Source organism: Phaseolus vulgaris, chromosome 1 (genome assembly GCF_000499845.2).
Source record: "Phaseolus vulgaris cultivar G19833 chromosome 1, P. vulgaris v2.0, whole genome shotgun sequence".
NCBI lineage: Eukaryota > Viridiplantae > Streptophyta > Magnoliopsida > Fabales > Fabaceae > Phaseolus > Phaseolus vulgaris.
The window spans coordinates 12,530,909-12,546,444 of record NC_023759.2 but is presented as its reverse complement, the minus strand read 5'-3'; the positions used below and the strand labels follow the sequence as shown (position 1 = coordinate 12,546,444).

Here is a 15,536-nt window from a genome sequence, read left to right as displayed (position 1 = left end):
AGAAACACTTTTCTTTCCCCAAAACGAGGCATCACCTCGAGCGATCGATGTCAAAGTCCTCTATGCACTTAGCGCTAGAGCGACAGAGAAGCTAAGTGAAGACCGAAGAATGACGACTGATGAGTCGTCAGTGATTGGCTAGTGGTACAAAGCAGCGCACAAGAGCTGTTAAAGACAAAGCTAAGGAAGTCGTTAGTCGCGATCAAAGTAGAAGCCAAGATCAAAGAGTACAAGATCGCGCTAAACCTAAGCTAGCTAATAGTTAGTCGTGTGCATAAAGAAAGGTGAAGCTCAAGAAAGTACAAGAGAAGGAGCTTATAGCTGAAACGAGTATGTATTCACGCCAAGTTTTATACAAATTCCAAGTACTAAAAAAGTTGTGCAGAAGTATAAATTTACAAAAAAAGAGAAGAACTCAAGGAGGAGGGGTGAGCTTTCCATCTACCACTTCGTGATAAATGCTGAATTGCGAGAGGTCCAAATCTGGGAGAACGCATCGGATCTGCTCGAGCGCCAGCTCGAACCCGTCAGTAAGGGCGTCAGCACCCACGTTTATAAGATCGGCTTTCTCAGCCTCCAGTTTTTGCTTTGAGGCCTCCGCAGCATTTTTCTCGGTGGTAAGGGCAGCAAGGGAAGAGGCAGCTTCCTCCAATTGGCCCTTGGCTTCAGACAATTTGCCCACCACCTCCTCGAGTTTCTTCTCCCCAGTAGCGGCCGCTTCCTTTGTGGACTCGAGCTCCCCCACTAATTGAGAGTTCAGTTGGCGTAGGGAGGAGGTCTCGGCCCGCAGCTGCACCACCTCGCAGTCCAGTGAGTTGACGGTTTGCCCCATCAAGATCTCAGTCTTGATGGTCTCTTGGACCTGCGCTAGGTACTCCATCCTAGCTTTTTCCACCATGCCCCGCATCAGATCTACGGACCCTTGGGCAGCTTCGAAGTCACTTTGCAGTGACTCCTTGTCATGCTCAAGCTCCTTTACCCTCTTCTCCAGGGCTATTTGCTTGCGGTGCTGGGTGGAAAACTCCAAAGAGAGCACCATCTGCCTAGCCAGGTGCATGTCCACCTCATCTCCGCTCCATTCGACGAGCTCTCGGTTGCTGATGAGCTGTCGAACCAAGGTGATGACCCGGCTGAAGTTCTCGTGGCTAGCCCCAGAGACGCTTGGTCGCGAGCTGGACCCACCACATTCAGCAGCAGCAGAGGAGGTTGGCAGTGGTGGTGGGAGACCTCCCGAATGAGCAGAAGCGCCCCCAGCAGGAGGAGCAGATTGACCAAGAGATTGGCCTGCTGGGGGGGGAGATGGTGGTCGAGGAGCTGGAGAGGGTTGTTGACGGGGAGAGGGAAGGCACGTGGGCACTGGGGCAGGTTGAGTAAAGGGAGGAGTGGATGAACCTTCCTCTACCTCCACCACCTCGATCTCTCCAGGTTGAAGAGATGAGGCCCCCCCAACCACTGGCAGTTTCCTCTTGCGGTGTACAAGAGGAGAGCCAGAGCTTTCCTCTTCTGTTGAGGGAGCAGCAGCAGCGGGTGAAGGAAAGGCCTTCACCAGCTTCCTTCTTTTCCTTCCTTGCTCGGGGCCTTCAGCTGGCGCGACCGAGAGAGGAGGGGCTGCAATAGGCTCGGTGGTGGAAGAAGAGGAGCCAGTCCCTTTGGCCCCCCGGAGTTTGGCAAGCTCCAGCAAAGCTTTCCTCCTGTCCTTCCCTGACATGGTATCTACATCGAAAGGAAAAAGAAGAGTTAGATGGCCTAGTTATGCAAGTAAGTCAAAATGTACGCAATCATGCATGAGAATGTGCAAGTATCCTAAGAGGTGGAAGAAGAAAAGCTACCTATGTATTTTTTCAGGGCCAACACATCGAACTCATGTTTGATGAGGCGTGCAGAGTTGTACTTGGCCCCCAGGAACAACCCACATAGCTCGCGCTCGTAGGGGGCCATGGCTTCGAGGTCCCGGGGTTTCTTGAACTCAACCGCAGGAACCCAGTAGAGGGGGTACCCCTCGAGCAACGTTGGACTTTGTGGGGTGGCAGATATCATGTAGAACCTGCCCTTCCAATCTTTGAAGGATTGCTGGTACAGGCCCAAGAGCACCCGTCCAACAACCCCGTTCAGACTAACCCAGGACCTGACCCCAGGGTTCTTCGCCTTGAAGAAATAGAGGAACACGTCCACGGAGGCGTTATGCCCGAAGTAGTTGCAGAGAATTTCAAATGCCCGGATGAAAGCCCAGGCATTTGGATGGAGTTGGCAGGGCGCGACGTTCAACTCCATCATCAGCTCCTTCTCGAAAAAGGTGAATGGCAGGCGTAGCTTCAACCTTTTGAAGATGGCAGAGTAGACGAAGACGAAGGGCACCCCATTGGTGGCCCTATCGTCCGCGCAGATGGGCATCCCTCGAGGAGGAATGCGGATTTGGATGTTAAAGTCGTTTTCCCTGTCGATGGCGCAGGAAGGCTCATCGGGGTTGTTGCTCAGCAGGGATGTGAGGTGGCCCTGGGGTAGTAGGGTGGAAGTTTCGGCAAGCAACGCCAGGGGGACCCAGTCGTAGAGCCTGGCGTTGTCATGGTAGGAGGTTGCAACGGGTGGAGGTGGAGCTGGCGCAATTGCGGAAGGCTGTGCACCAGAAGACGAGGCAATAATGCGAGCGGTTTGTTTCAAGCGAGCCATCGCGAGATAGCTGCAATGGAGAAAAAACGAAAAGTCAGAATGAATGGAAGAAGAAGGAATGATGAATGGTTCGGTGAAAACAGAGAAGGGGAAGGAGAAAGAAATGCCCAGGTGAAACGAGGAAGAAGGAGAAGCAGAAATCAGAGCAAGAGCGCGAAAAACCCTAGTGCGGGTCGAGAGAGGGAAAACAGAGAAGATGAATGCATGATAACGAGAAAGATGAATGCAATCGGTAAAAATAACCTAAATAGACCCAGGAAGAAGAAAAACCATACCTTTGGGTGATCGCGAGAGGTTTGGAAGCAGAAAACTTGAAGAAAGATGGGTGCGCAGAGAGAGAGTTCGCAGAAAGTCTAAGAGTTGGTTGAAGAAGATGAATAAACAGTGAAGGCGCGCGCCTATTTGAATGAGAGAAGCGCTAGCGACACTCCACGCTGGCCGTCGATGGGGCCACGTGTCGCGAGATTAAGGAAGGAAGTCCTAACGTTAAAGAAGCAGCACGTGAGGTGGCACGTGATGCGGTCCCACATGCCACGTGGACCGAGGGCACGACCACTCAGTCTCTTCGCTGAGAACGAGGTCACAGCTCGAGACTGGGGGGCTTGTGATCCGATCGGTCATCGGTAGTCGATGACGTCAGCAGCAGAAAACCACGTGGACCACTCGCAGGGTGACACGTGGACCAGGTGACAGAGAGATCAGGGAGGCGATCGCCAAGAGCGGCGATCGGGGGTCAGTAATCAAGGGACAACCGACAGATCACCCAGAACGGTGATCGGTGGTCAGTAACCAAGTGGTCACCAACAGACCAGTTCCCAGATGAACGCCTGGGGGCAGAACGCGAGAAGCAATAGAGCATCGATCAGTCATCGCCGTTTCGTGTTACACGCAGTTAAACTGGGACTGAGGTTCCCAGCGAGAGCGTTACGCATGGATCTCGCATGAGCACATATCAGGGAATCACACACGAGAGTGGCCTGAGGGAGCTAGTAAACCGATCGGTGATTGGTGACTCCCTCAACCTATTACGTGCGTGAAGGGTAAGCTGTCTACGCAGAGAGCAACGCTTGGTGAGTGTGCCTAGACCAGCCACACCTGGCGTTCTCTTGAGAGTATGCGATTTACCCAGATGGAAGAAATATGCTAAGTTACTCCGCAAGGGAATAACTTAGCGCACAAAGAGAAGCGCTAGAGCCCTTCAAGTAGTGACACGTGTATGGTCAGATGTGAGTCGCATGCCTCCACGTGTCATCATCTGAGAAGGGCGCGGTCCAGATAAAGGTGCACTCCGTACCGCTAAAGGTACAAACAAGCGCAGCCAAGCGCAGAGACGCGCGGACACGCACAGACACTCACACTCTACTGATTCTGGAGGTACGTTGTCTCAGAAAGCATAACAGGGTTCTGACACATGCCAGAGGGGCATAACAGAATTCTGTTAGGCCCAGATACAGAGGGAGGGATAAAAGAGAATCAGAGAGGGAAGAAAAAGAGAGAGAGCAAGGGTTTTACACACACTACTAGTTTTTCTCATTTGGTGGTTCTGTGATCTAACTTGGTCGTCGGAGTGCAAACGGCCGCTAGAGGCGCCGTCTGTGTGTTTTGCAGGTCGCGTTTGGAGATCCTAGATAAGGTTCTGAGGGTGATTTTGCAGATAACACAGTCGCGTAGACGGGGCAGAGAGTGCAACGAAGCGATTCCTCCACGCGCAAGTTGTCGGCAGGATCAGAAATAAACAAAATGAATTAAATAAGATAAACTTATTAATGTTATATAAATAAAAATAGTTAAGTTACTTCACTTACCATCCAAGCCTCACGTTCACGACTTTCTTTAAAAAGACGTCATGTCTCTTCATCAATATGTTGGTACTTTAAACATGGATTTTCGTCTTTAAGGTCGCCAAAAACATATCTTGAAGTCAGTCTTGACTTAAAGTGACGAAATTTAAGTTCGATATTGGATATAATCTTTGATCAAAGCGGTTCCACATCAGGAATTTCAAAGTTTTCCTGGAAAATAACATCACCAAATTAAAATTAATCAATGAATATTAAAAAGCATTATATGGTAACAATAATAATGTAAAGCTTACCAGAACATCCTCTTAGATCATGTTCGGATCGACCTCTGACACCTCATCCCATGAATTAATCAAAATGGAGAGCCTCTCATGAGAAACAACTCCAAGATAGCTCATAAACTCATCTGCATTAGGACCAAAAGCCACTTCAGTGTTGACGTCAATGTCAACATGTGTCTTCTCACCAACAACACGTTTCAATACGAGACGCTTCAATCATGTAGGTCCTCTGCTACCTCGTTTGGATCAAGGTCTAATTGGAGTCTGATCGTCATCCATGTCTCTGTTAAAAAAATTAGGTAACAAACATTAGTTAATCTACGTCGAATTAAAATCATATAAAAATAATACATAAAATTCTAAATGCATATTTACGGGTTGCATGTGGGTTGAATGTTCATATGTAAATTCATTCACTGTGGTCTTTACGGGTTGCATGTACATCATTAAGTACATCGTCATCTTTATTAATTATCATTGGTGTGAATGAACGGGGGTCACCATTTTCAATATCATCTATGGTCTCCCATTGTTTTTTCCCGTGTAAAACGACATACCAAAGTTCTGACGTAGTATCTTTCACGTAGAAAACTTGAGATGCTTGTTGAACCATTATAAATGGCTCATCTTGATACCCTATCTTTCGAAAGTCCACTAGTATGAATCCTGATTCATCAATTTTAACCCCACTTTTATTGTCAACCCATTTACACTTGAAAACTGGAACGAAAAACTTTGTGTAGTCAACCTCCCATATCTCTTCTATAAACTCATAGTATGCCATTGATCCAAGTACTGGATTTGTATCTTTCGAAGTCGAAAACTGCATTGACTCGGCTTCAAGAGTAACACCAGAATTTTGAACTGTACTCTTTTCATCCATAGACTTCGTGAAAAATATACAATTATTCACTTTGTATGCTTTACATGAAATGACATCAAACTTCAATCCAGCAGCCAACCAGGTCAAGGTCTTTGATGTCGTTGAATCCTTTAACACCTGGTCTTTAAACCAAGGCATGAAATTTTTATTATGTTCCATCAATACCCATTTCTCTACTTGTCTTAGGTTATTTGCCTTCATAATGGCTTTATGAGCTTCTATGTAAGGTATAACTTCATCTGTGTTATTCAATATATACAAATGTGCTTGCAAGACTTCTGATCGAGATTTGCTTACAATATTCACACCACGTAAACATTTACTTGTAGAACGCCTGTGGTGCCATGAATTAGCTGGAAGACCTATTGGATTTGATTTTGACATGTACTCTGAACAAAATTCAATACTTTCTTCAGCTATGTACCTTTCAATCATTGAAGCTTTTGGACGATAATGATTTTTCACATAACCTTTCAAAATTTTCATATACCGCTCAACAGGATACATCCATCTTAAGTACACTGGTCCACACAATCTAACCTCTCTTACCAGATGCACCACTAGATGAACCATGATGTCAAGAAAAGATGGAGGAAAAAACATCTCCAATTCACACAAGATAACAACAATTTCATTTTGAAGTTCATCTAGTTTTGATGGATCAATGAATTTACAATAGATGGAAGAGAAGAATGAGCACAAACGGGTTATGGTATGTCTAACATTTTTGGGTAAGATCCCATGAATAGCTACCGACAACAATTATTGCATCAAGTTGTGGCAATCATGAGACTTCAACCCAATTAACTTCAAATCTTGCATTAACATTAGGCTCTTCACATTTGAGGAATGTCCTTGTGGCACCTTCACACCCTTTAGACATTGACAAAAACTTTTTTTTTTCATCTTTTGACATTGTGTAACAGACTGGGGGCAAATATGTACACTTACCCATTTTTATGGGTGTCAACTCACCTCGTATGTTCATCTCAATCAAATCTAAACGAGCATTTAGACCATCTTTCATCTTCCCGTTAATGTTAAGAAGTGTACCAATTAAGCTATCACACACATTCTTCTCAACATGCATTACATCTATACAATGTCTGACTTCTAACCTCGACCAGTACGGAAGATCAAAGAAGATTAATTTCTTCTTCCAAATGTTTGTCACAGATGACTTGTTTTTTTACTTACCGAATGTGTGGTCTATGTTATTTACCATTTCGTAAACCTCAACACCAGTTAATGGAGTTGGTGGACCACTAGCCTCTTGGTGTCCGTTAAAGGCTTTTTTCAACCTCTGGTAAGGATGATGACTTCTAATAAACCTCCAATGCCAAAGATATATTGTCTTCCTTCCATGTTTCAATTGTTGAGAAGCCGTGTCTTATTCGCATATTGGACATGCTTTATGACCCTTAACACTATAACCTGATAAGTTACCATATGTCGGAAAGTCATTGATGGTGCAAAATAACATGGCATGAAGCTTGAAAGTTTCATTAGCAAATTCATCAAATACTTCAACACTCTGGTCCCACATTAACTTCAAATCTTCAATTAGGGGACATAGTGACTTTCCATATGACTTTTCTTAGTCCATATGACTTTGTGAAAGTTTGACATGCTTTCCAAATCATTCTTCCATACATTTTATGCAAAATGCATGGCTAATTTACTATGAATTTTACAACATTTTAACTTTTATCAATTACGTTATTACCTTTTATTCTATCAAGAACTAACCTTAAGAGATTATCTCTAACACCAACGAAGGTACACGTAATCTTTAAAGGAGTGGTTAAATAGAGCTTCAAGAGACTTTTCATAGTAGAAAGTAGATAGTCTATCAAATTGTTAGAATATATGGCCTTAAATGAGGGGGGGGGGGGGGGGGGTCAATTGTTTAAGAAAGATTTTAGTAAACCTTTAATCTTAGAATGAAAATTCTTTTAGAAAACCTTGATTAAGGATTCAGTTTTTCAAAACAAAAAGCAAAAGCACAAAGCTGGAAAACACAATCGGTTGTTTTAACGAAACAATCGGTTGTTTATACCAGTTTTTAAATGACAAAACTAAATTTAAAGAGATAGGGATAGAGAAATTGTACACAATTGTTTATACTGGTTCACTCCAAATCCAGAGCTACATCCAGTCTTCTTAGAAACCCTGAGGATATCCACTAAGCAACCACACCTTGATCACTTACACAACAACCAAGAGAATGACCTTGAACACTTCAAGAAACACACTCTCCTTGGCCAACACTAAGATTGCTGGTCTTGAACACCTCAAGAACACACAGCCAATCTCAGCAAACACAGAAACGAAATTGTTGAACAGAGTACAAAGATTACACTTGTTACAGATGAATATCTGAAATCAATACAAGTAGAATCCTATTCCAGCACCTTGATCAATCACAAACTCTTAGCAATCTCAGCTCTTTGAAAAAATCTTTAGAAAAACTTTGTCAAAAGATTCTTAATTCTCAAATATGTTTTTCTTAATATATTCAAAGATGTAGTTTGTTATCAAATCTTAACAAACTCTTAAATTGCATTAAAAATTGGTCAAAGCATTTAATGACTGGAGCGTATACAGTTAAAGCATTTAAAGCTCAGTCAAACACAAAACAGTTTTTCTGTTATGATTCCAAAACAAACAATCGGTTGTTTCCTCGAATCAATCGGTTGTTTTGGTACTTAACAGTTTCAACCTTTCAAAAACAGTTTTCAATCTTTCTCAAAACACCTAAGTATAAACAATCGGTTGTTTCGACAAAACAATCGGTTGTTTCAACTTAGTTTGAAAAACATTTTACTTTCATAAAGATTGAGATGCTAATTGCTTGAGATTTAATCAAAGGGTGGATTACAACATATAAACTACCCCAAAACAAAGCTTAAACCAGCACAGCAACATCAAGCAAAGCAGAGGCTTCAACATCCTTCAAAGGATTTGGATTCTTCAAAACATTGAACACCACTTGGTTCAACAATCTCCCCCTATTTGATGAAGACAAATCCCTGGTGCTTGTGTTTGATCTGATTAAATCTGAAGCAGTTCCTGCAAAAATAGCATTTATACTGTCCAAAGCTTCTTACAGCAGTAAGACAATTTATTACACATTCAAGGTATAAAACTTAATAAACAATCGGTTGTTTCTATCAGCAGCAGCAGAAAACACTTTTTTATCAGAGATTTTAACATTTTATGCAATACCAGACAAAGATATACAAGAACCAATAATTCTCCCCCTATTTGTCTTCACAAATAGACTTTAACATGTACCAAAAACAGATTTAAGAGAGATTATTAAGATCAAGAATACCTAACTCACTTCTTAAGAAGAAAAACCTCTCTTTTGGTAATGGTTTTGTGAAGATGTCAGCTAACTGCAATTTGGTCTCGACAAACTTCACTTCACAGTTCCCATTTTGTACATGATCCCTGATGAAATGATGTCTTATCTCAATATGTTTGGTCCTTGAGTGCTGAATCTGATTTTTGGTGAGATTGATTGCACTTGTGTTATCACACATCAAGGGAACCTTGCTACCAAAATCTGCAAGTTGTTGCTTGAGCCATAGAATTTGTGCAAAACAGCTACCAACAGCTATATATTCAGCCTCAGCAGTAGAAAGAGCAGCACATGCTTGCTTCTTGCTATGCCATGAGATTAGGCTTAAGCCAAGAAGGTGACAAGTGCCACTTGTGCTTTTTCTATCTAGATTGCAACCTGCAAAGTCAGAATCTGAATAACCAATTAAATGTATTGGAGAGTGAGAAGGATACCATAGTCCTACAGATGATGTTCCTTTGAGATATTTCAGAATTCTTTTTGCAGCTTTGAAGTGTGACTCTTTAGGATTTGCTTGATATCTTGCACATAGACACATCGCAAACATGATGTCCGGCCTACTAGCTGTTAGATAAAGCAAGGATCCAATCAAACCTCTGTATTTTGTTTGATCTATACTCTTTCCAGCAGCATCCGCATCCATGTAACAGCTTGATGGCATTGGAGTGCTTGCTTCTTTGCAATTCTCCATTTCAAATTTCTTGAGAATCTCCTTGCAATATTTTGATTGACTTAAGAAGATCCCATCCTTTGTTTGCTTAACCTGCAATCCAAGAAAGAAAGACAGTTCTCCCATCATAGACATTTCAAACTCACCTTTCATTGCAGCTACAAATTCTTCACACAATCTATCTTGTGTAGCACCAAAGATGATGTCATCAACATAGATTTGCAGAAGAATTATTTCTACATTTGACTTCTTGATGAAGAGAGTCTTGTCTACCATTCCTCTTTCATAACCTTGAGATAGCAGAAAGTTGCTAAGCCTCTCATACCACTGCCTTGGAGCTTGTTTCAGTCCATACAAAGCTTTCTTCAACTTGAAGACATGGTTGGGATACTTGTTGATGTGATTCCACTAGCCATATAGAGAAAGGTTCTTGACCTTCTTAGGAATCACCTTGAGTTGGATATTATAGAGGCACTTTTCTTAGAGTTGGATCATTTGTTCTAAGACAAGAACTCACCAAAAACTAGTACCAAATCCCAAACTCATTTGGATGAACCAATTTTAGTCAAATTGAACCAAAAAAGAGGAGAAACTAAAAGGAACCAAACAGAATCGAAATTTAAAGGCAAGAACAGAACATAGGTGCTGGAAAAACAAAAAAACCGAACCAAAAAACTCAAGAACACAAGACAACATGAACAATTGAAAGAGAAGAAAGGAAGGAGAAGAGAGTGCTCATGAAGATGGAAGAATGTTGGATGATCTCGCCACTAGAAGTGTGGAATGCTCCTAGATAAGAGTGATGCCGCCACTTGAGGACTCCATTGATCCATCAAGATAAGACTAGAGAAGAAGGCTCCAAAAGCTCTCCAAAGTTCACTCAAAATTTGAGTTGAGTTTTCTTAGATTAATTTCAATCTGAATTTTACAAAGAGAGCACCTCTATTTATAGCCTAAGGTGCTGAAAAGTAAGCTACACAAATTAAAAAACTCCCTCCTAAAAAGCTTCTAGAATTTGCGCCTAAAACAAAGCATGAGGAAGGTGTGATCCCTTCTCTCACTTTGGCACCTCCTTATTTACTCCTACACCTATCTACTAATACACCCCCCTCCTAAAGCTCCTAACTAAAGCCTAAAAGATGCTAAAACAAAAGAGGTTTCTAATGTTTCCCTCTAAGCACCTTCAACTAAAGAAATTACAAAAAGAGAAAATAAATGTCCTCTAGCTCCCAAAGCTTTGAACATGCTTCTTGTAATCCTTTGAGGTGGACTTTGACCTCCATGGGCGTCCTCCATTTGTGCCTCCACCTCTTCTTCATCTTGTTGATTGGCCTCCATGTCCTCTTGAGCTTGATCTCCATCACTTGTGATCTTCAAAACCCGGTGGTTGATCTACATAGACTTCCTCATTGATCTAGCCATTCAAGAAGACACTCTTTACATCCATTTGTAAGAGTTTAAAACCACTCATACATGCAAAGGCCAGCAACAACCTTACAACCTCCAATCTAGCCACAGGAGCAAAGGTTTCACCATAGTCTATGCCCTCTTCTTGATTGTAGCCTTTGGCAACTAGCCTTGCTTTGTTCCTCGTGATCACTCCATCCTCATCTAGCTTGTTCCTGAAAACCCATTTCGAACCAATAATATTCATTTCATTAGTTTTAGGGACAAGAAACAATACCTCATTCCTTTCAAACTGATTTAGCTCTACATGCATAGCTTCAACCCACTTCTCATCCTTGAGAGCTTCCTCAATTGACTTTGGTTCAATTTGAGAGACAAAAGTTGTGTGCCTGCAGTAGTTTGAGATGGAACTACGTGTAGAGACACCTTCCTTTATCTTCCCTATGATGTTATCCACTGACAGATCTCTAGGAATCCTCCACTCTTTGGGCAGCTCACTCTGTTGCAGAATTTCAATCGGTTGTTTCTACGAATCAACCGGTTGTTTTTCTGCACAGATTTCCAGCTTCTCCAAACTGATGCTCTGTTCATCTTCCTCAGCACTGATCTTTGGGATCTGACTTATTCTGCGATCTACCTCATCAAAGACAACGTGAACTGATTCTTCTACAGTCATCAACCTTTTGTTGTAGACTCTATATGCATGGCTTGTGAGTGAATAACCAATGAAAATACAAAGGTCAGCTTTTTCATCAAAATTTCCCAAGCTTTCCTTTCCATTGTTGAGAACAAAACAACTACAACCAAAGACTTTAAGGTGACTGATGTTGGACTTCCTTCCATTGAAAAGTTCAGATGGAGTTTTCTTCAAAATGGGCCTTATAAGTACCCTATTCATCACATAACAAGAGGTGCTCACTGCATCTGCCCAAAAATACTTAGGAAGTGATGATTCACTAAGCATTGTTCTTGCAAGCTCTTCAAGAGACTTGTTCTTCCTCTCTACAACTCCATTTTGCTGTGGTGTACTTGGAGCAGAGAAATTATGTAGAATCCCCAACTTTTCACAGAACTTGACAAACTTCTCATTCTGAAATTCTCCTCCATGGTCACTCCTTATAGAACCTATGTTACTGCTCTTTGTGTTTTGTAGTCTTCTTGCTAGCTTTTTGAATGCAGCAAAGGCATCACTCTTTGATTCCAAGAACAAGGTCCAAGTGTACCTAGAGAAATCATCAACAATAACAAGAGCATAATAATTTCCACCAAGACTCATAGTTCTAGAGGGTCCAAAGAGATCCATGTGAAGAAGTTCAAGAGGTCTCAAGGAAGAGACAACATTTTTGGTTTTAAAAGAACTTTTCACTTGTTTCCCTTTTTGGCATGCTTCACAAATGTGATCCCTCTCAAACTTGAGTTTTGGCAGCCCAATCACAAGATCTTTTGATATTAGCTTGTTCAAATGACTCATGTGAATATGAGCAATTCTTCTATGCCAAAGCCAAGATTCATCTTGCTTGGATAGAAGACATCCAATTGAACATGGTGAAGAGATATCTAGAAGATACACATTATTAATTCTCTTACCTACCAACATTACCTCTTTGGTGTTGGGTAGACAGATTTCACATGTGTTTGTCTTGAACATCACTTGATACCCTATGTCACAGAGTTGGGTAATGCTCAGCAGATTATGCTTTAGGCCTTCAACAAAGAGCACATCATGGATTACCAAGAATTCTGAGTTGTCCTCATCTCCTATGGATCCTCTTCCTAGAATTCTTCCTTTGTTGTTGTCTCCATAGGTGACATGACCCTCTTTCTTGAAGGATATTCTCAGAAACTTTGATTTGTTCCCTGTCATATGCTTGGAGCATCCACTGTCCAAGTACCAAAGTTGCTTACTCTCCTCCAAGATTTCCTACAAAAGAGATTTTCAAGTACAAAGGTTTGGTCCCCTTATGAATGTGGGTCCATCTGGTTTATACTCATCAATAAAAGCTTTATTTCCCTTGGGAATCCACTTCATAAGCCCTTTAGGAACAACATGTTTTCTGATTTTACAGAATCTCACAGAATGGCCTCTTTTCATGCAATAGAAGCATGTAACAATCGGTTGTTTCGATGGTCCAATCGATTGTTTTTCTGGCATTTTCGAAAATGATTTTGAAAATCTATCTTGTTTGTTTTGTGGATTAAAACCCAATCCAGATTTTCCAAAAACACAATTTTGAGATGCTAGCACACTCTCAAAGTTTGATTAGCCTTTAGAAAGCTTATCCATTGTTTTAACAAGATAGTGGACCTTCTTTTCAAGATTTTCACAATTTTCACAAACTAGAGTACCACACTTGCAAGAGAAGTTTAGTAAATGATTTCCAAATTTTCAAAATCCATTTTTGAATGTTCTAAATCCTCTTCCAGTATTTTTACTCTATTTTCTAGCCAGCTGTTCTTTTCTTTTAATCGATTGTTCAAGAGAGCCAATCGGTTGGCTTCTTCATGCGTTTCTTGAAAGGCTTGAAGCAATTGGCCATAATTTTCAGAGTTTGAAGAGTTTGATGAACTTACACTACTTGAATCATCCTCTTTTCTGGCCATGAAGCAAAGATTTAGGCTTTTCTTATTTTGTCTTCTCTTTCTTCTTGCTTGACTTTTTGTCATTGCTTCCTTTGGTTCATGAGCAGCCTTGAGTGTCTCCCACATTTCCTTAGCAGTTTTGCACTTTGATATCCTGAAAAATTCATTAGTATCTAGTGCAAAAGCTATAATGTTTTGAGCAGTCCTATCAAGCTGAGCCATCTTACATTCATCATTTTTCCATTTGGACAAGTGTTTTGCAATGAAAGAATTATCCTTTTTGAACTTTGGAATGTAAGGACCATTCTCAATTGAGTCCCAAATTCTTTTATCAATAGATTCAATAAAGATTTTCATTCTTGCTTCCCAAAACTTATAATTCAATCCACAAAAAAAAGGTGGTTTTTAGATTGAAGCACCCTCCTCAAAAAATAGTTTTCCAGCAATAAAAAGTTTTAGATCAACTTGAATAACTTTCAAGAACCAAGCTCTGATCCCAATTGTTAGAATATATGGCCTTAAACGAGAGGGGGGGTGGGGGGGTGAATTGTTTAAGAAAGATTTTAGTAAACTTTTAAGCTTAGAATGAAAATTCTTTTAGAAAACCTTGATTAAGGATTCAGTTTTTCAAAACAAAAAGCAAAAGCACAAAGATGGAAAAACAATCGGTTGTTTTAACGAAACAATCGGTTGTTTATACCAGTTTTTAAATGACAAAACTTAATTTAAAGAGATAGGGATAGAGAAATTGTACACAATTGTTTATACTGGTTCACTCCAAATCCAGAGCTACATCTAGTCTTCTCAGAAACCCTGAGGATATCCACTAAGCAACCACACCTTGATCACTTACACAACAACCAAGAGAATGACCTTGAACACTTCAAGAAACACACTCTCCTTGGCCAACACTAAGATTGCTGGTCTTGAACACCTCAAGAACACACAGCCAATCTCAGCAAACACAGAAACGAAATTGTTGAACAGAGTACAAAGATTACACTTGTTACAGATGAATATCTGAAATCAATACAAGTAGAATCCTATTCCAGCACCTTGATCAATCACAAACTCTTAGCAATCTCAGCTCTTTGAAAAAATCTTTAGAAAAACTTTGTCAAAAGATTCTTAATTCTCAAATATGTTTTTCTTAATATATTCAAAGATGTAGTTTGTTATCAAATCTTAACAAACTCTTAAATTGCATTAAAAATTGGTCAAAGCATTTAATGACTGGAGCGTATACAGTTAAAGCATTTAAAGCTCTGTCAAACACAAAACAGTTTTTCTGTTATGATTCCAAAACAAACAATCGGTTGTTTCCTCGAATCAATCGGTTGTTTCCTCGAATCAATCGGTTGTTTTGGTACTTAACAGTTTCAACCTTTCAAAAACAGTTTTCAATCTTTCTCAAAACACCTAAGTATAAACAATCGGTTGTTTCGACAAAACAATCGGTTGTTTCAACTTAGTTTGAAAACATTTTACTTTCATAAAGATTGAGATGCTAATTGCTTGAGATTTAATCAAAGGGTGGATTACAACATATAAACTACCCCAGAACAAAGCTTAAACCAGCACAACAACATCAAGCAAAGCAGAGGCTTCAACATCCTTCAAAGGATTTGGATTCTTCAAAACATTAAACACCACTTGGTTCAACTCAAATAACATCTATAAGGAAAACAAAAGAAAAAAATTTGGTTCATCTTTCACTCTTGGGCTACAATCAAATCTTGGGTTTTTGATCATCATGGGGTTATTTTTTTTTGCTTTTTACCAAAATGGGGTTCGTTTGAAAAAAATTACAAATTTAGGCAAGTCGTGCCAATTCGGCACGACTTCATATGCACAAATCGTCCCAATTAGACACGACTTT

The 15,536-nt window shown here is 40.8% G+C and overlaps 1 protein-coding gene across 1 annotated transcript; it reads right to left on the bottom strand.

The window, feature by feature from the left end:
- Positions 1 to 415: 415 nt before the first annotated feature.
- Positions 416 to 1,708, bottom strand: LOC137815535 (uncharacterized). The gene is made up of 2 exons (XM_068618652.1): positions 1,037 to 1,708; positions 416 to 862 (listed from the first exon to the last, which is right to left on the bottom strand). The coding sequence occupies exons 1-2, from the start codon at positions 1,706 to 1,708 to the stop codon at positions 416 to 418; spliced, it is 1,119 nt and encodes a 372-aa protein (XP_068474753.1).
- Between the last annotated feature and the right edge of the window lie 13,828 nt (positions 1,709 to 15,536).